General features: G+C 43.9%; 1 protein-coding gene across 12 annotated transcripts in view; it reads right to left on the bottom strand.

Annotated features, from left to right (window-relative positions):
• Positions 1–19,083, bottom strand: part of LOC119450401 (sialin) — a 106,260-nt gene extending 87,177 nt beyond the window's left edge. For 7 of the 12 annotated variants that reach the window (XR_007466430.1, XR_007466429.1, XR_007466431.1 and 4 more), the window contains exons 1-7: positions 17,745–19,083; positions 16,319–16,521; positions 13,686–13,919; positions 12,803–12,986; positions 8,762–8,892; positions 4,377–4,526; positions 509–641 (exon numbers count right to left, since the gene is read on the bottom strand). Coding sequence is in view for 9 of the 12 variants with exons in the window: in XM_049665857.1 (XP_049521814.1) it covers positions 509–641; positions 4,377–4,526; positions 8,762–8,892; positions 12,803–12,986; positions 13,686–13,919; positions 16,319–16,521; positions 17,745–17,817 (1,108 nt within the window). In the remaining 3 variants the exon portion in view is untranslated. The remainder of the gene's footprint in view (positions 1–508; positions 642–4,376; positions 4,527–8,761; positions 8,893–12,802; positions 12,987–13,685; positions 13,920–16,318; positions 16,522–17,744) is intronic. The other 5 variants (XM_049665854.1, XM_049665852.1, XM_049665851.1 and 2 more) reach the window with 5 other exon arrangements.
• Positions 19,084–21,971: the final 2,888 nt, after the last annotated feature.

Raw genomic sequence — 21,971 nt, 5'->3', positions numbered from 1 at the left:
TCAAGTTGCCCTTGCATAAGTGTACTCTGGTCTGTCAGTGCATCAGTCAGTATGGATACACTGCTGCAGTACACGTCGCATGGTAAATGGCACAACCATGACACTTCTGCACTGCTCCAAGATGTCGCCACTTTCTCAGCAACAACAGCATGCGCATTCATGGAGCAATTACACCTCCAAAGACAAGCAACTGAGCACAATTCATCCTGAAGCAGTGTTAGGTACGATTTGCAGTAAATGTGGGTATCCTTTTCAATCTTCAGTCTTGCCTTACACTCGTGATTTCATTCTTATTTTTGTTGAGAATATACTGAAAAGGCACCCCTCAAGTTTCAATCATGGCCACGTTACAGTCGAGTAAGTGCAGTAGTTCCATAATCATCTGGCAGCACAGTACAGTGCAATCATTATGCCAAGACATAGGCAGTTATCATAAACATATTTATCAGATATGATTCAGGTCATGCAGGCAGACTGGAGGAATACTTTGAAACAACGGCCCACTTACAAATCGTATTGAAGAACTTCCTAATGATGCTGGTGGTGAACAGGTCTTTTCGCCGTACGTGGTCAGCCAGATATCCGGCTCCCCAGCTGGAGAATGTCCCCAAGAGGTACGGCAGTGCCGAGAGGTAGCCATTCTAAAACAGAACACTGCAACCTCAGAGTTCTAGCTCTCAGGGACTCACTTAAGGCACCGAAAAGGCACTCATGGCAGCTAATGCCACAGTATACCCACCATGCCAGCCATGCTTGAGAGTAGCCATTTATACGCAAGTTTTTTGGCCTTAGCTAATGGCTGCGGAAGCTTTTTACAACACAGATCGCCTAATATGACCCAATCCTCCCAGATGGTGCTACCATATCATGCTTGAAAGTTATGAACGCCAGATCGGAATATCACAGATGGTGAGAACAAGAGCCATCGCAGCTGAGCTTGTGGTGGGGAATGCCGTCGATGAAAACATCCATGAAAAAGGATAAGCAAAACATCCCAACTGGCTCTATGTGAAACTCAAAGTACATCTATCATCCAGCACATATTCTCCAATCTGCCACACATACACATGCTCATACTATTCTTCAGTACACAATGGAAGCAGTGCGTACAGAAACAGGTGTCAGTTTATGACTGGTGGGACAGTGCAAATACATGTACCCATGCACATAGACATGGCATTTGGAGAGTCAAAATAGTGACTACTATCTCATAACCATAATGTTTTGTTCAGGTTTGTGTGAAAGCCTTCACAGCTGCCTTTATTTTTTATTAGGTATTTTGGCACCCTTGGATTATTTTTTCACACACCAAGAAAAAAGAAAAAAAACTTTAGGGAAGGTGCTTAAAGAAGACTACAAGAAAGTATGATGGATGCAAGCACCCAAAACACAGTCAAGCATAGCAACAGCAGCAAATGAAACAGATATAGTGATAGAGCAACGGTAAAATTTTCTTAATAGAATAAAAAGTCAGTAGTAATGATTTCCTATACAGGGTCTGAGAGCATATAGTTTAACAAATACTAACAAATCTAGTCAGCTTGTGGTTATAGAATAAGTTCAAGTGAAATAACTGTGCACTATGTACATGCTTACATTATTATTTTTGCAATCTTTTCAACAAAAGAATTATGTTGTATAATACTCTTTTTATAACATTTTAGTAAGGCATTTTGATACAAAGTGAAACTGGAGTGATGCCAAACACTGAAAAACAGACTATGTATCTTTAACCAACAAAGGATATAAGGTACTTTCAACATCCACAATCTATAACGATTGCAACATTATTAATTCCATAACATAAAAAAAATTTACTAATAGTCTCCTTAATGCTTTTGACTTCAGGAACACAATAGAAGTTTGCGATTCTAATTTTGAAGGCAATTAAAAGCACCACTTGAATAAACTTGTTCTGGTCAGGCAATCTTTACGATGGTTTGAAAAGGATCCATGTTTCATGGCTAGCATATCAGTACATTACCATAGGAAAGAGCCAATATTTATATGTCATATGGCCAACCAAAAAAAAAAGGCAGGCGTTCACCTGATAAGTGTTATACTCGGGCCACACGGGCAAAGTAAAGTGCACTTTGAGCGAGTGCACTTCGCAGCTAGTGTCATTCGCAGGCTGCCACACGGGAACGCTTAGTGACACTCACTGCAGAGCGCACTCGCCGGCAAGTGTGTTCGGCGAACTCACTTCGCGGCGGCGAAGTGTGTAGCCTCGTTAGCAATGCTTAGAAGATACATAAAGTGAGATTGGAAGAAGAGTCAGGAGCAATTTTAATAACATTGTTTTAAATTTCTAACGTTATGAGATAATAAAATGCGCCACAGCACAAAAAAAAACAAAAAAAAAATGTCACAGTTTCGCCCTAAGGGCGAAGCAATGAATGCAATAGCAACACAGCAATGTCATACGAAGTAAGGTGAGCGGCTTTGGTAGCAATATGAATTGTAGTAAACATGAGCTAATTAAGTAAGCAGGTGTGTTGCGGCGTAAGTAGACCGACATGAAGAGAGACTCGATGACCACGAGGAGGCGCGTGTGAAACGGTGGTGTTGATGAGAAGCGCTTCCCGTGGGCAGCGCGTGCGAAGGGACACACCTGTAGCGCTGCACTGCCGACCCATGGCAGCATTGCATGTGTAGCGTGCGTTGGAAAATGTGGCCCGACTATTACTAACTGATTGAACAAGCGTGGTGTGAGCGCGCACAAACAAACATGAATAGATCACACTGAATGACTGCAGACAACGACTGTCAAAACGCTGGCAGCAAGCGCATACGTTACAGTGGGCGAAGGTACGTGCGGTCTATCGCTTCAACGGAAACTGAGCGGCGAATGCACGGCGCAGAAAGGTCAGAGCTGTGTGGAGATAAGAGACGGTGCGGACGAGCGACGAGCGCGGTTGTTGGCAGCGTAGAAGTGCGCCCCCCCCCCCCCCCTGCGCTCCCTCCGGCGCTGGCTTCCCGCTTCCTTGCTTGCGCGTGGGTGATTGAGTGCGTTCGCTCTCCGTGATAGCGCACGTCCCCGCACGCTTCCGCTCGGGCATACGGCGCGCGGCGAAGATTTTATCTATAGGGAACCTCACGGCGACGGCGACGACGACGGCGACGGCGACAGCGACGACGACAGCGACGACGACGGCGACGGCAGAAATCTGGTAGAAGTGTCCATATAATTGCTATCGCAATAAAACAAGAACAGCAAAAGAACTACTCTCGCTCTTGGGCTGTTCACGACCACGCCGGATAATGACTGCGCAGTTGTTTGGCGGATCGAGTCGTTTTGCCTGTTGCTGGTCAAGTTGCTGTTGTTGCCAGCGCTTATAAAGGTGGATTGTAAATGTTGTTTTTAACAATAATAAACTGTTTTCGTGCACACATTTTTATATTAGTAAACATGCTTTCCCGTCTGATTCCCGGTTGCCATGAACATCAATTTGAAAGAACACTTTTCTTTCTCGTGTAGCAGCGCACCGCCGAAGTGACACTCAGCGCGCTGAAGTGCACTCGTTCAAAGTGCACTTTACTTTGCCCGTGTGGCACGGGTATTAGATACTCTTAGGTGAAGACAATCAGCTGGAAGTTAGTAAGAAAAAAGAAGTCATGGATTTCAAGTTTTGCTTGTGGCCATGCAAGTCCACTGATGATAAATATAATGCATTACATACAACACATTGTTTATTTCATGTTTATTCACAGATGAAAATAGGAAGGTTTTTGATATTGCCACAAGTTCCTTCACAGCTTATTTACTCCCATCTGGGAGGATTGGGTCATATTCCTTTGTCAAAACACCAATAATCCTGATCTTAGCTGACATCTTATTGGCATTCACATCAGCAGGGCTTCACAAAACTAGCCAGTACCAGTCATGCCTCACCAGAATGGAAAGTTCTCCACCTACTACAGACATTCCCCAAACTGCGTCCGCAAGAGACACGCTCAAGCTCAACATATGTCAGTAAGGATTCTACAGCGATTCACTTGAATGCCTGATCTTCCTGCGCAAACCAAGAACTAGAAGGAAGAGCCATGGAATCATGGCTGCTATTACACTTCCTCGAGGGACACGGATTCATTATCAAGTAAATAATGGCTCACTGCACAAACACTGCAGGAGGTGTACAGAGCATAGGATTGCCAGCTTCACTCCATATAGCTAAAACTAACTAACTAACAAGCTTGCTTAGTCGCACACAGTTCATTTCAAACTTCCATATTCTGAAAACTTCTGTGAGTAGCTGTACGGGTTGCAGTGTATAACACACACAGATATATCAGTGAAAAACAATGCACTTCTTATTGATGACATGATATATAGCTAATTTCTTGAGCAAGTGCGAGGAAAAAAGTCATGTACACACCTTCTTGATGTCAAAGTGCAAGATGTTCTTGAGATAACTGGGCATTTCGGTGAGAAGAGTGTAGAAGCCCCAGTTCTGACCAAAGTGAGTCACCATCAGTGCCCAAAACGGCACTGAAGTCAGCACCGCACGCCATGGGATGGGCAACTTCTGCATGTCGCCAACATAAATTCTCGTATGAATGAAATGCATGACACAAATTTTTAAAGAGAGTTACACTTAATTACTTTCTTCTGAGCATTACAAGAAAGTTTGTAATTGAAAAGTCAGAACGTCTTCAGTACTAAACCCAAAATAGAAATAAATATTAGAGGAGATCAGTGATACGTAACTTAACTTTCAAATCGAATTGAATATTGAATATTCAAGAAAAACTGGGTTTACTTCTGAATCAAACAACGAATATGTCCCCATCTCCAAAAAAAGAAGAAAAAAAAAACATCACTTTAGTGATGCAAACATTGTATATCCACCAACAAAAACAATACTTTGCATTCATTCAGGTAACAAACCTGTAGGCAGCCTAAGAAGAAGCATTCTTGACCAGACGACAGCAAGACATTGTGAAGAAATAACTTGCTGATCCACATGTCACCTCAGAAACCAATGCCTTTGCTTGGTAACATAGCATTCTGAAGTGTAATTCTTCGGAGCAGTAATTGCATAAATGGCTAAAGATTTCTGGTTGAGGTAAATTGAGAACATACATTTTAAGTGGCCTTGCCGAGCTCCTTCTCCCGGTAAGTTGGCGAGAAACAATTATTCATTAAATATTGAAAGCCAAATTCTTGAACCGAATATGAAATGAGTAACAAAGGTTATTCAATTCGTGCTGAAAATTTTTGAACATTTGCATGCCTCTAAAAAATAGTATTTTACACTTGCCACTGAAACAATGACTAAGGCAGCTTTAACTCTCCAATCTACAATGTGAACACATTAATGTAGTACTTGGGGCGGTTTACTACAAAAGAAAAATAATGCATATCACCAGGTTCACATTGTTTACTTTGTGCTGATGGCTTTAACATAAGACTTGTGCAAACTATTATACTGCTCCTCATGATGATTACAGAGTACACAGGAGAATGCCTGGATTCCCATGTCTTTAGAACGGTTTCGCAATGCATGGTCAGTGCAATGGAATTGGGCTACTTTCAAAATTTTAATAACACCAGGACGAAATTGTTACATGAAGATACAACAGAATTTTCACGAAAAAATTAATTACTGCACAAAAGTCCATTTACCAAGGCTCAAACTCCATGCGGCTAAGCCTCATTTAATTCCTTGGCGTGTGCAGGTGATAGTGCCTGCAGCATCTCGAGGCCAACGGTGTGGCTTCAGCAAGCAGGTAATGCCTAAATAAAATGCAAATGTTTGTTCCTGAGGTTAGCAGCACACGCTTTTTCAAATGCGTGTTGACATCATGTCATACCTATAGTAACTAGAAAATTTTGCGTCAATAAGGAAGCTCTCTATGGATACCTCTCCCAACTAAACTGATGCCTCATTAGAACTCAGATTTTGCACACGGGCGGCATTCTGCTGCATGTTTTGTTAAAGCGGCCCTGAACCACCCCTCAGGCACCCCGCGGGTAGCATACGCTGCTGTGAACATCTCAGCCAAGTTTTGCTGTCGTACGCAGTGCGTGGAGCTCGCAAGCGAAGCGCTAAGTCCCCTTTCTCTCAAACGCACTTGTTTCAATAGAGCCATGATCCTCACTCTCTTCTGTGTGCTTTATTGCTGCAATAAAGCACATTCCAATACGCGGCTGCTATTCGTCGCTGCGGTCAACCGGTTACACCGCGGCCGCCACAGGGTGACGCCACGAGTCCACTGGCTAAGCGCACAACCGCGTTTGGCTTACAGTTTAGCACAGCGTAGGCACCAAAATCGGAAACTTGAACTGCGCGCCACGGTGACATTTCGAAGGCGGAGTGTTGTGGCCCCGCCCCACTCCGCGGTAGCCTTCGCAGTGCAAGACATTGAAGAAGGAACGGGAGCACAGCGGAGGCCATGTTTGATTGCCAATAACTCCGCTTCTGCTGAACGCATTGAAGTACTTTTTGTGGCAAAGTATTTCTGAAATAGCCTATTTTCACTTCAAATGCATTTCTCCACTTCGATAAAAAGTGGTTCCGGGCCCTCTTAAGTACCACATTTGGATGCAAATGCAATACTTGTCAATTTCGCTCTGAACAAACCAAAAGCCCACATTGTGGGGATGCGCGACTCTCATGCGTCCCCTGATGTTGTTTTCCCCGCATGGCTCCCGTCTCCTGCAATCCGGCTTCACCGCGTGGCTTTATGGCGGCGGCGGTCGGTGTGGGTGCGGCGTATTGTGAGAGATGGCGCCGCTATTGTTGCGCTGCTAACGCCACCTAACGGCAGGGTTACTTGGGTGCAAATGGGAGAAGGCGCTTCCTCTTTGGCGTGGGGTTGGCGAGCAACACGGTCGGTTCACACATGCGCCGTCCCGAGAAGGCTTAGGAGCACAACACCGGAATGGACGAACACGGATCGTTCAAACGCACCACTATTCGCGTGACCATACACGTGAACGACTAGGCGTTAGTGTCTAGCATGTCGACGAACATACAGTGTAGACCGCTTATAACGTAAGTCGCCGGAGTCGCGACTATCCGCACTATAAGCGGTACCGCACTATAACGAAAGCAACAATTTTTAAGGCCCGCACATATGCAAACATGTGCAGCGAGCCGCCACGCGTATGCGACAGTCGAGGAATGCGGCTAGAATGTTTGCATTCGATTTACAGTCGAATCTCATTAATTCGAACCAAATCACGCGCCAGCGCCTCCGACCGGCATTGCTCCAGCACCGGAATAGCTTAGGAGAGACCCCTCAATGACGCGCGCGAACAAAACAAAAAAAAGGAAAGAAAAAAAAAATGCGGCGAAAATTTCACCCTTTCTCAAATGGCAAGGTCGCCGATTCTGCGTTGCGCCGGAACATACGCGACGTGCCGACGTCTCAGCCACGCTACCGTAGCCACGCGTAGAAAATGGCAGCGAGCCCTTCTTTCTCCTTTATGCTTCCTCTACTTTCTAGTCACGTGTTGACCTTGCACGCTGCGGCTACGGCGCAGAGGGAAGCAGTGGCGCTGTCACAGGCCGGCCAACGAAACTGCCCCATGCCGGCAAACGCCCGCTTCCCGATAACGCAGAAAACGAAACTTCGGGGAGCTGGCGCTGGGCTGGCTGGAGGGGCGGTGCCTATACGGCGGCGGGCTGTGCACGGTGAGTCGAAAGTGAGGGAGCTACGAGGGAGGGCGAGGGGAGCCACCGAAGTGGCGGAGTTGCCAAGGTGAAATCGGCTTCCCTGCCGCCCTCCTCCCTCGCATTCCACGGTCTCCGCATGCGCTCTTCGCCGTGCTGTGCCGGCGCCGCCCGCTCCCTGAAGTTTCCTTTACTGCCATTATCATGAAGTGAGTATTGGATGGCGTTGCCAGTTTCGTGGCCCTCGCTCGCTATGCGCGCCGTGATATATCACGACTCGCACTCAAGATTCTGGTTTCAGCCTCACTGGCTGTTCCTTCGCACCACGTGCCCTTCTCCTCCACTTCGTCTCTCTTCCTCGAGCACTCCTTGGGGCGCCCGTTTGAGGGTAGCGTCCGCCGTCTCCGCTGACTTCCGTACTCCCAGGAAGCCACACTGTAACCGGTATTTCGTTTCCCGCAACTGCACTATAAGCGATACGTGTAGACATGGAGTGCTATGGGAAAATTAACGGGAGTCTGAAAAGACAGCACTATATCCGGTCCTGCACTTTAAGCGGTTACGTTATAAGTGGTCTATACTGTATTCGCTCGCTATCTGGTCACGGTGAGTCGGACTTCCTTGATTTGTCGTGTGCCCATGTGATTGTTCTGTGGGTAGTAATTCAGCTAGCAGGCATTAGTGTATGAGAGGTTCAATCAAATGCCCTTTTGATTGTTTGCACTACTGTGTTGTCGTTCCTTTGTCCCAAGAGCATGTCTAGAGACCCCACAACAATGTCAGACCAAAGAAAGGAACTTTCTCAGCGAAGGGAGCAGTGCCACTGTCTGTCCTCAAAAGCCAAAACATGCACTGCGAAGTGCTACAGGGTGGTTTCCCATTACTGATGGCAGATGGCACCATTGTTCCTTTCACTGAGTAAATATACATTTCCCATCTGGCATTGCCACGGGTGGTGCGTGCTCCTTTTTTCTGGATGAAACAGGTAAGCGCTGCGCTCAAACGCAATAAAACACACCATGAAATGCCCACTCTTCGCAAAATGTAAGCACAGGCAAGCTGGCTACCATTCAGCCTCCTTTACCAATACAACAACCAGTACCACATATGGCAGTCACAAATAAAGCCTTCTATGAGCGCACCTCCCGAGCCTGTTCTTCACCCTGGTTGGTTTCAATGTAGATGCGCTCCTCGTCACTGATGCGTGGGTGCTCCTGAGGGCTGTTGTACGCCAAGAGGGCCCAGAACACAAACCACACTACACCAATCAGGCCTGGAACATAAGAAGAAACCAAATATTGAGCCACAGGACAAAAGGTAACATGACAATGCCTGCTAAACAAGGCAACATGGACACTTCCACGGTATTCTACGAATGGTTTTATCGAAATGATTTACAAAGTTACAGTCCACGTTTCCTTTTACAGCAAACTGCTGCCTTTGATATGAATACTGCAGAAATGAAACAGGAAGAAAGGAAATGACACAAGGCCCTCATCTCATTTACAGTGCACTGCCCAGGTCAATAATGAATCATCACCAATTATAGCTAGAACATAGGGAAATGCCTTCGCTTCACTTGATGATGATCACCATATTTGCTTTCTGTTTCTGCCTTGACACCCCTTGCCACAAGACCCTCACCATTTTTATTGAAGGCAAAGTGCAGTATTCCTTGTTGCATCCATGCATTAGGTGGTCATAAACCAGCAACAAGGTAAATGAAATTAAAGAATTAATGGCAGCCATTCGCTGTCTACAATGTTTAACTACTCAAAGTTGCATACATCTTCCAGTTTTCTTTTTTCTGCTTCTTTTAAAGAGACACTCAAGAAAAACACTAAATCAGTTATGCTTATAAAGTACTCTTTCTACTTTATGTACACCCTCTTTTTTTTTTTTTATTTCATGCCGGAACTCCAGCTCTGGTAGGTCAGTGTGGTGTAACAGATTTTGAAGTATTTTCCTGTGTTTGGGTCATCATGGTACAGTCATGTTCTCAAGACTTGCTAAGTTCAGTCATTGGCTTCTCTAGAAAGCAATGCAGTCTATCTTTACCGATACAAAAATTAACTCAGAGAGCAGAAGCCGTTAAAGTCCATGACTTCGCGGCGACCTGGAGTGGGAACATTAAGGCACTGTCAACACCCGTCTTCCGTTCTTATGTCTTTTCTGTCTCATAAAGCCACCTCTCAATTTTAAGAGTGGCTTTTTCTGGACGTGGAAATGTAATTTTCTAATTAAGCACAATTAAACTTATTTTTCTTATTTAGTGTTTCATTTTGCTGTCTATGCCTGGTGATGGCCAAAGTCAACTGCTGAGTGCTTTTCATGATGTGAAAGCCTGACAGATAAAGAAGCCTCCACACTATTCGTTCATTTATTTGACAGTTCTGCAATACAGTAAAATCTCGTTACAAGAGACATGGTTACAAGAGACACTCGGTTGTAAGAGACATTTGAAAATGGTTTGGTTGGTCTTCCTATTAACAGTATCGTATATAAGAGACATGGTTACAAGAGACACTTGGTTACTAAGGACAACTTTTTTTAGGTCCCTAGAGTAAATTCTTTACTATTTAGAAGAGACACAACCCAGACACGCTCCTGCAATGCGGCCGACGTTGTACCAACTGGTATGCGCTGCAATTTTCATTCCTTTGGCTCGATTCTGTTCCGTTCCGCAGCCGGATGTCATTCCTCGTATGGTTGCAACTACAAATTGCACCGAACTTTATGTCATGCTTTTATAATCGCTGTTGCGTTCCCACACCGACTCTGCGACAGAGTACCATTGAGTTGGATTTCCGTTGCAGCGCTCGCGGTGCTGGTCGCTTTGTATGCCGGTAATCGAACTCCGGAGCCATCGCCATGCTTCAGTGAGACAGCTCTGTTCGATTTGTCGGGGGCTGAACAGCGCCGAGCGGACGTGCGACGGGCTCGGTTATCTTGCTGTGAATCTTTGCCATGTCGGGACTTTGCACCTCGCTCTTCGCTCGCTTTTTGTTTCATCTAGAGTTACTGTATATGCTACCAAAGGTAGCTCCCATAGGGAGCATATACAGTAACTCTAGTTTCATCCGGTTATCGCTCCATCTGCAGTTCACATCGCCCCCCCCCCCCCCCCCCCCGCCTCCGCTTCTCTGCTTGTGCACTTACTAGGTTACACAGTACTGAACAGCCTAAACACAGCAGACATAAAAAAAAAAAGATCGAAAAACAAACGCGGCATCTCGTGTTACGTTCGGCTGTGAGCGAACGTTAGACTCCCCAGGAGTTGTACGGTACGGAGTAGCTGTGCGCCGTTTGTCCACATGGCTAGCATGCGGCCGTATTAATCGAGGTTCCGCAGATGAAATTCCCTTCCTGGCTCATTTTTATTGCCTTATAAATGGTGTGCATACTTTCCTTCTTTTTTTCCTTTGGGGGTGTCTCCCGAAGTGCACTCTCGCCAACACAATTGAACAAATGCGGTATGTTGCCCCCGTGACGTGGGTACAACGTAAGTATGTACGACTGTAAATGAGTAGTACGTAGATGTGTTTAAACACACTTTGATGCTGATGTATAACAAAGTGATCTAGTCCGACTGCTCAGTGTGTTTAGAATTTTGGATTACAAAGAGACCTTGGTTATAAGAGACATGTTTCCCGAGTCCTCTGAGTGTCTCCTATAACGAGGTTTTACTGTACTGAAAAGAAGCATAGGTACTGAATTTAAAGCACTTAACCATGGCACAGGCGGAGCTTTTGGCAATTCAGAAAATGAAAAGATACAACATGCTGATTATAGTGCAATCCATGTGGGCTTAAAATACTGATACATTTTAGCATAACGTGCCCTGCGATCTGCTACAGCAATACATAGCAGGATGTATGTCATAGCAGAATATAAATTTTCATGAGACCACAGGATCGAACAGAAAGTAGTAACCGGAAAAACATATTACTTGAAAATAACTTCTCAGGCGAGTTGGTGTTTACTGAACATGATACTTAGTAGCGCAAAAATCGAAATAAAAGACAACAGTGAAAGACGAGAGGAAGACGAGAGGAAAGGCTGCTGCATTACTGACAAGACCAAAGTCATGTTCAATATTACTTGAACATGCTGAGCATGCTCTTAGGGACATGAAGGGCTGAACGTTTGCAACATTGCAAGCATAAAAAACGTATGTATAAGGCTGCAATGATAAGCTTTGTTGCATTTTGTTTGAGATGCACTTGTGATCTTGTGCCATTTTCGCGTTGCTATCAGCGTTATCACATTTACGCTCCAGCGTATTTTGTTATTGTTCTTGCATAACAATTGATATAAACACATTCCAGCAACATGATCCTGCCACATCAGAAATTGTATCTGCATTGCGGTGGTCAAAGTAGCTTCTGGGACAATGACATACATGATAACAACCAGTTCACTTAAAATGTTTGGCATGTACAATTATGCACATTTGACCAAACCAATCAACAGTTGCACTTATCACTATCGTTGCCACCGAGTTCTTTATATTTTGGGGCACAAATTTGTCTAACCTGCTCCTTAAAGTTTTTCTGCCATCACATGCCTGATCGCTTGTAAAATTTAATTTGACGATAACAATTCTACAACCAAAGAAAATTCGTACTACCACCAAAAAGAGAGTCTGGCCACTTCTCCCTTCTCTTCAAACATGGGTTGGTGCTGTGATCTCAAGAGGGCATTGCCATCCATTTTCGTGTTTTGCATCCTTCCTGGCTTAAGAAGCCTCCACTCATGGTAAGGCCATTCTGTTTTCATTTTGGAAGTGCACTAGGTTAAACTTAATATTTCTCTACAGTGTATCATTGGCCTGTCTAGTCATTGTCTTCTTTGCTTGCTCCTCATTTTACAAGTGCAAATATGCACCAACTACTTTAACAAGATGTTATATGAAACCCTTTAAATATGCTCTCATGTGCCCCAAAGAGTCCGCAGACCCCGATTTAGGGGCTGCTGCATTACTGACAAGACCAAATTTCTACAGCCCAAAGAAGTAACAGAACACCTCTAGCAACCATATATACATTGTCATTCCTTTTTTTTTATTACTTCCTATATAAGCTAAATCATCCAAGAAAGACTGGAACTTGAGCGAAGCAATATTGGACTTGAGCAATGGCAAGACACAACTGAGGCAGCATTCTGCCAAGATATTCACCCACCAAAGACGTAGAAGGCAGCAGGCCAGCCGCCAAGGAACGTTGAGTCACAGAGCAGCCCAGATATAGGCATGGCCACCACAGTGCCAATCTGGCCACCCGAGTAGATAATCGTAGACAGCAGGCTGCGCTCATCCTTGGGCAGCCACCGAGCTATCATGGCATGCATCGCAGGGAAGGTCACTCCCTGCAGTGGGCAACACACTCATGTGGCTTCCAAGTCTGGCTGCTGCACTATCAACGCTTCGCAAAGGTTCAGGCTAGGTTAGTTCTGCACAGAAAAAGTTCATTCGCCTTGATAGTGCTACCTGTCATTGAGGCAAGAATTGAGTGCAACATGCAACACTCCTAGCACATGTTCACCCGCACGTAACATGGCAGAAAAGTGCACTGTCTCACCGACATCACTAAAAAAGAGATTGAGAAATTAGCCTTTGACGACTGTGACTTCTTATGCGTGAAGAAAAAAAAATTTGACATGCATTTTTATGAATTGAATATTTGTACAGTGGGAATGTCCATTAATATATTCAGACCACTCAGTTGTCCTTTTCCTTCTCACATTTGCATCTGTCATTGAGCTGTTTATGCACTTCAATCGACATGCCGAAGTCTCGTTACATAACAGTTGTCACTTTGTTCAGCAGGACAGCTGTTGGGAAGTTAAGACTGCGGCAACATCCAATTTCTGAATTAGTGCTCATTAAAAGGAAAAACAAGGCTCAATATAGATATGCAACATTGACTAGTGCACTTTCCCCTGAACACTACATGCTTAAGAAATAAACGTGGCAGTCTATCGAAGATTGTTTGGTTAGCTCTGCTAAAGGGGCTGACCGAGCATATTGGAATTTGTCCACTAAGCTGCAGAGCTGGCACAACATACCTCACCAAGGCCCATCATGACTCGGAGGGTGACAAAGGCATAGATATTCCAAGAGGCTGCGGCTGGAGTCAGAAGAGTAAGCAGGGCAGTGACAAGCACACCAAGACCATACAGCCATTTGGCTCCAATCTGCTCGGCCAGACGACCTCCAGGAATCTGGGTGACGACGTAGCCGTAGAAGAAGGCACCCAGTATGATCCCTTGCTCATATTCATTCCATATAAACGTTCCATCCTGAAATAGTGAAATTGAGCTGCGATTGCCGGCTCACCCTCGTACGCTTTCACTCGCACACACAGCATACGGCGTGCGGCAATGATTTTATGGAACCTCACGGCGATAGCAGAAATGCACTTGGAGTGTCCATATAATTTCTATCGCAATAAAATTCCCTGGTTAGTCTAACAACTGTTGCTAAGCTCTGGACTAAAGAAGGGTGCATATTTGAGCTGGTTTGTTTACAACTTTAGGAGAAAGGAGACAGACCAAAGTACAGGAAGAGATGTAAGTGGCAAACACACACATGCACGCACGCACACGCACCAGGTGATCTAGTTTATTGGAAACGAGTTTTTATAAAATATGATTTAACTGATGCCAAGATGCTTTCTTCACTATTTGTCGCTTCTGTGCAGCGGACACAAATGGTCGACTAGCTGTCACAGTCTTATCACTAATTAACTAAGATTGGTAGATCATCAGGTAAACATTGAGAGTGCTTTATTATTTGGCAATGCTTACCTTGATGTTGCTCCATCAGTCAAAACACTAGGAATTATATTTGAGCAACATTTGCCATGAAATATTCATATCGATAGGGTTGCTACTAAACTTAATTATTGCTCGTGTTGCTGGCATCCTTACCAGATTACGCTTCTTTCTTCCTCTAAATATTGACCTAGCTGCTCAAATACACCTCCCTTTTTCTTTCACATATCACGTATACGTACTGTCGCCTGGTTTGGGCTGCAACAACTCAGACCAACATAACGAAACATTTTTTTTATTGTAGAAGAAAGCACTAGGTGCAGTAACTAAATCATGTTTCGACGCTCACACTGAGCCTCTCTTTGAATCAAAAAGGTGCATAACTTTTACAATTATTTACTCCTAAACAGGGTGCGAAAGGGTAACTCTGGCTATCTTGAGAGATTAGCTCGTCTCACGTAACGTCATATCACATACAACACACGTAACCGAGAAATCTGGCACATTCCCGCCGCCGCGCGTGCGTTTTTTTTTCCCCCTTATAACATGTATTTTCTTTTGACTATGCAGTCATTGTGTAAATGCTGCTATCGTTCATGTTGCCAATGTGAATTTCTTTTAGAGGGTACAGATTCCATCAAGCCCATTTTTGTGCTTTCTGTCTGTGCTGCTGACAATTGTACTTTTTATGCACTGTTGTCGAATAAACTTTGACTTTGACTTTGGTTAGTGAACTTTTTCTTCCCTGCCTTTAATGCTCATGTTGCAATGAATTTACGCGATTTTAAAAATGCCATATGTTGTTGAGATATTCCGTCTACAAAATTTGCCTTTTTCGATATGATGCTTCGGGCTAAGAAACTAGCGCGACCCAATGGACCAAAATAAAGTTTTTCCATCCATCCATCCATCCGAAACAGGGCGGACAAAAGCACCAGAAGCAATGCGCATGTTTTGCTGAACGCTGTTGTGACGCAGAGCAGCTTACTGCGATGACATGCTGATGCATCCAATCCATTGTCACGTTTCAGTACCGCAAGTAATGGTCGGTCGCCGACAGATGAGCTTAGTGAAATAAGAGGAGTGCAAAGGCAATGGACCTCCTGACGTAAAGATACAAAGAAACCAAATGAAGCTTAAGGCATAATGTGGACAGTGCTTCTGGCACTCTTCATGCATTGTTTCAGAATTGAAGTTGAAAAAGGTAAATTTTTGTCTATAAATATCTTAACAATGAGTGGCATCTTTAAAATTGCGTAAATTGTTTTTGCTTCCCACAACGACCTCCTTCGATACTGCCATTGCAACATAAACATTAAAACCAGTAATTAAAAAGGAAATTAAACAATTTTAGTTACTTATCAATCACACTTCCAGGGCACTCACCCATATTGCTGTAGAGATGAATAGCGGAGAAAGCATTCCTCCATGTGCTAAATTTTTTTTTTTCAATTTGTTTCAATTAAAATAGATGTCCCAATGTGTACATGCATGCGTGTGCATGTGTGTTTGTGTAGAAATATAGCTGTGGTCTGATGATTCATCATGAAGTCCTGTTCTTTGCACTGTTTTCTTGCTTCTCTAAAGCTTTCAATCAACTACGTCCCGAGTGCAGTGTTCAAAATGACAACGAAGGAAATAGCAAAAAGGAAGGAATGAAAGAGACACATAAAATTGATCAGCGGTACAAGAAAATTTGCACATGTTGGCCCTTCCATGAGCATTTGCATTGCAGAATGCCGACTTTGGGCAGCGTACCAAGTTCCCCTATAGAGTTACAAAGTTTGATGATTAGTATGAGCATCGAAGGAATCTAACCAGATGCCGATTCTAACCAGCAGATGATTACAGTAAAATAGGGTCAAGAAATGAAGTGAAACTATGGCTTAACATGGACACATCCTATATATTCTGTAGCAACCTACCTGCAACTTCTCCTTGGTGCCATTTGCGGAATATGCCTTACATTCCTCTCCTGATGAAGGCGAGTTGTTGGCAAGGATTGCGGTGTGGTTAACCATGGCAACCAGGGCAACACTCAAGTTCACTCTTAGTGCATACACGTTGACAAAGCCCAAGAATCCCATAAGTGCCAGCACATGACGAGTCTGCACGGCATCGTAGATCCCTGCAATTAAAAAAAAAAAGGTGGAATATTGCCTCCACGCTGTACCAAATCACAGCTTTTATACAAAGCAATGCATGGAATTTGCTGCCTGAAAAGCAGCTATGCATAGATAGGAATGCATAAGTGCAGCTAATGCGTTTATTTGTTCATGTACACTACTGCATGCAACACACAACACAGCAACAACAACAAAAAAAAATGTACCTATTCTGAAGAAGGTTTCGTTCAGGCATGCACATGCTCAAGATGATGAATGAGAGAGAGAATGATATAAGTACTCGACCTGGCTTGCAGGCATAAATAACAGCTGGAATTGCGCTGAACATATGTGGTGGATGTGGTATATTGTAACGCCTCAAGCTCCATGTTGTGCAGTGAAAGTAGCTTTATGTTACAAATGTCAACTTTCTATGCTGTATACATACAACTTTGTTGGGTAATCAGAAAGCACCATGCAGACATTTCAACATTATAATTGCTGGTCACGTACATCATCAGAGGCAGTGGGTTAATTGTTCGGATGTTGAAGCTTGACAAATTAAGCCATTATATAGTTTCAAGACTATACTGCAGCATATGGTACTAATACTAAATTCAATCAATCTAGGGGAAAAATTAATTTGTTGACAGCCGTAGGCAATTAACAGCACACGCTTTCTCTGCTTCAACGCTGATGAAGTCACGCTGTCGATATGTGGCTTTATTTTAGCTGTTCACGCTTAGGGGCGAGAATCAAAGCACCGTACGTGACTCAAAGAATTCTTTTTTTTTCTTTTTTTCTTTTTTTATTATTCATCTTTTTCTGTTCACAACTAATTCCCCGCCAAGGAAAGCGACTGCAGGTGTGAAGCGCTGTTCATGTATTGTACGCGAACACTGCATCAATACCACATCAGAACAGCTGCACCAGCTTGTAACATATGTGCAAGATTAACGAGTGCACAGGTGTTCTCTGCACAGCAGCGTCGCTCGCATAAGGTCTCAAATATGGCATGTGCGAAATCGGAAGCGTGACACGACATTAACTAGGTGCGAATGTGACCTACAAGCAACCTTTTCGATCGCCAAAATCGAGCAGAGGTACGTATGGAACTATATGGACCGGCTGGGACAGTCGGCGCCGACAAATTAACGCACGCGCGCGCGCGATCCCGAGCAGTCAACACAGCGCGCGTCAGCTGATCGTGGCTTGTGCCGTGCTGAGCCCAACATACCGGCCTTACCTCTGAATGTGCGGCGTTTCTTCGACAACAGTGATTCGGTTGTAGTTTCTTCATCTTTGGTAAGCAGCGACATATTTCGACTGTGAAACCTGCTTCAGCAGCACTCGATGGCCTTCAACGTTGACGGATACTCGCCGTTGCAACGCAACGACTGCGTCTGAGCGAGTCACGGGAGGAGGAGCTCGTATTGCTGCCTCAGAGTAGAGCCATATGTTTCCAGTAGCCGCCCGCGCTCGAAACACCGCACTCGCGCCCTCCCTCTGCGTGATCAACTAGTGAAGGAAGCTCTCAAAGCATTCACAACGCCGACGGTAGAAGCATCATCATTGCATGGGCGCAGGCGCAGGAACACGCGAACTTGGTACCGAGCTTGGGGGAGCGCAACACAGCGCCTGTCCCTTTTCGCGGTATCGACCAGTCGCAAAGTGGTTGCTGGGCGCGTGACTCGATGATAACGGTGCTACTGTAATAAGTTTCACGCATACCTCTCCTCGTACACCCGACTTATCTCGAGATACACGTGAGCCAATAAAAAAACGTAGGCTGTAGCGCCGTAGCGCGCATGCAGTTAGTTTCGGTTTCGGATCGACGCGTTTATCGTCCGCAGCAGCGCAGCCGCACTGCTGTGGCCGTAGAAACTCGCCAGTTATAATGTTGGACTATTGAACGTACAGCAAAGAAGTGGCTTTCGCAGAAATTATCGCTCCGTTTCGAAGCAGCACAAATTAGCTCAATGGCTCGCATGATTTACGAACGAACGTAGTATAGTGCCGATTCGGATAGCGTGATCGGCGGCAACGTTAAAAACATACTGTCTTTTGGGCTGGCCTTCCTACTGCTGACGCAGAAACGCAAGTTCATAAACATATATCATACCGGTGGCCTTCTTCGTTTAAAATACCTGCTACTCAACATGTGGATACTCGCCGCGAAACATAAGCAAAATTGTTCTTGCAGTTAAACTTATTCAATTACTGACTTAATTGCTGCATCACTGCATTGCTTATGATTACGTCTTCTCTGCAGCGCAGTAAAATATCACACGAGCTTGCCGTCACTGCTATCACAGCCGATGATACTGAGCCTATAGTATTTCTGCAAGTTAAACAACGGACCATTTTGGGGTGTAGTATTTTTAACACTTTGTAAACGAAATTAAGGGCATTAATCAGAAAACCACACCTCATATTTGAAAAGACAACTTCTACAGCACGAAACCAGAGGACACATTAAGCGGATCATACACACTGCTGTGTACGTGTTCCCTTACAGTGTTTCCACACTGTAGAAGTCGTCCTTCCGATAGCTGTAACCCGGCTTAGCAATCCTTCTGCACTTCGCATGTGTCACTGGTAAAGTATGCTGTCAGGTGCATGATATACTTCCTAGCCATGTTCACGCTACCCCACTTGTGAAGCACAAGTGCACACATGCAGGTACACAGAGGAATAAGAGTAAAACAGCATAAATCCATTATTCGTGCATGAAATTGATTGTTTATTGCAATAAATACAAAAAAATATGTGATGTTACACTTTTCTTCTGTTACACCAACACTCACAGTGGTTCTGTGCATTGAAAAATGAATACTTGATCCAAACTATACTCTACTTTTGTTCTGAGCACAGTAATTTATGCATGGTCACAAATGCATTTACAGTGTTTTAGACCAATAATTTGATGCCAAGAAAAAGAATGAAAAATGGTGCCCTAGCTACACTGCCAGTGTGCCAGAAAAAGAAATCTTACCCTGATAATCCTGAAGATATATGCTTTATAACTGCATTAATCTGTGGCATTCCAGAAGGGAAAATGAAATGTTGATAGCTATTTAGGCTGATGGATCTGCCAATGTTCTTCAACACTTCAATGTTACACCGAGAAGTCCTCACGAGATCAGGTTCTTCACGACAGGATGCAGGTTCAAAAAGTTCAGAATTCATGTATACATAAACAATGACATCACTCATTTTATGTCCACTGTGCAACAAGAATAAAGTATATCACACTGTAAGTACTGACTGAACGTGAATAATGGAGGCAGCCCCCTAACAGTAGCCGCCATTTTCTACATGTGCCTTTCAATGCAGCACGCGAACTTGAATAGGGATAAAGCAATATATAGCAAGTGAGATTGCCAAAAGCGTCGCACCACATCTTTCTTGAAGAAACACATCAACAGGTTTAAAGCAATAATAGATATGGCTCAAAATGTTTTTACCATTATGCATACATACGTGACATAGTGTATGCAGTACAGCCAAACACTGATATATCAAACTCGAACGTATAGTATTTTGTGATATCATATGACACATTCTTCAATGTACAGCACAGCAGCATACAGCCATAGAGAAAACAGCAGATTTCGCAATAAAGTAAAGTTAAGATACCTTCACGGTGTTCGAATTCAACTTTTCCTAACTACTACGTGCACTTGCACAAGATTTTTTTACTGCTCAAAAGGAGACTGCAATGAGCGTTACGAAGAGCCTGATGATTCACAGAAATTAAAATTACACTTGTCACTAAGTTAAATAAGCTTTCGTGGCCAATGTGGTCAATTCTGTCTAAAGACATTCCGTAGCTGAATGTTTCTGTTGCTACGGAGACATTCCACAGCTGATTGTGTAGCTGATGCAGAGAAGAAAAGGGACGTCATTACTGCTACGCCTGATAATACATCTTCAGTGGAACTTTGCAAGTGGGCTTTCCCACACAACTAGTTGGCACAACCAAGACGGCTAACCTTGAGTTTCTTGCAAAATAAAGGTGGTATGAATCTGGGTTAGTGCCACCTTTGTCTTCTTGCTGCTGGCATGTAACTGAAGAATTCAAAATAACTTCCATATACAAGCCTGGCTATCTTGGTTGCGGTGATTGACTAGTGGAACTGCACACAGGATTTATTCACATAGAGTTATGAATTTTCCCAATTATCAGCTTTCACAAACATAGTAGTTTTTATTTGAAGCTGCAACAAACTTTCATATTATCTCTGTTAGCCAAAACCAATGGGGCTTGATTCATTAGAGTGAAAAAAAAAAAGACTAAAACAAAAGAAACAAAACACACTTCTGAATTCTGTAAAGGTATGAAGAAACCTTTGGCGAACAGAAAAGTCGCACACGAGGGGTATAGATTGAACACATAAATTCACTACAAATTGTTTTACTGTAAGGACTGGACACCGACGAGAAGAAAGTAGCATTAACCACAACCAAAGAGTCACCGGAAGGTAAAATCTCGCCGCTCTCATAGTCGGGCAGCCCTAACGGCCCAGAAATCGATAGCATAAAGAAATGGTGCTGCGAGCAGTGTAATGACAAAATCGTCTACCAACAAAGTGATCTGCAAAAGGCAAGACTATACTATATATAGTCAGAACCAACCCATAGCCTTAGGTGAATTCCTGACGCCAAAATCCAAAAGAGTGCATAACCCCCATGCTGGCAAAAAGAGACAGAAAAGACGAATATATGAGATGTGATCATGCATCTTTAACGAGAACAGCACAGAAACCGCGCGGAAGCAGACAATGTGCAGCACTGTTTCATCTGCTTCTCTGTGTTGTACTCATTAAGGAACATGGAGCTCTACATAAGCAGTAGTGCTGGCTCCAATGTCTCAATTGCAGCTCATTCAACAGATACACCTTTTAAATGAAAGCTTTAACATCGTTGCTATGATTACACATGAGCAAGTAAGGGCTAAACATCATCTTCAAAATATAAAACCTTCCTGATTAGTTTGCTAAAATTCTAGCGTTTTTAGCTTATTGTTTTCTACACTGCGTACTTTCCATGAGCACCTTTTTGCATCTTGCCAGAGTAAGGTTTAACAAATATAAACACATTATTCAACTGTATGACATTCTTTCAAATCTGCTAAGCTTCGCACTGCAGTGGACATATCACTATAAGCTCCTTTCTTTGTCTGATTACTTCCAAATGAAGAATGCAGATGCATCCCATCGCACAAACTTTCAGATCAATGAAGCCGATAAAAATTCCGAATTTTCTTTTGGTCTAAGCAAACAGCCAGACACTCAGGGGTGCCCCAAGTGCTCAAGTATCTGACTGAATGTCTTTCGCTATTTACTTTGCAAAGCCAAAAGATGTGCCATTTGGACTGTTGCAAGCCGATGCAGAAGACATGTTGCCATCACTGTAGTGCTCTTAAGGAGATGCCTCGCAGGCACTTGCAACAGTTCAGTACACATAATGG

Source organism: Dermacentor silvarum, chromosome 4 (assembly GCF_013339745.2).
Source record: "Dermacentor silvarum isolate Dsil-2018 chromosome 4, BIME_Dsil_1.4, whole genome shotgun sequence".
Classification (NCBI taxonomy): Eukaryota; Metazoa; Arthropoda; class Arachnida; order Ixodida; family Ixodidae; genus Dermacentor; species Dermacentor silvarum.
Note: the sequence above shows the minus strand (reverse complement) of the source record. Positions and strands in the feature narration are given on the sequence as shown.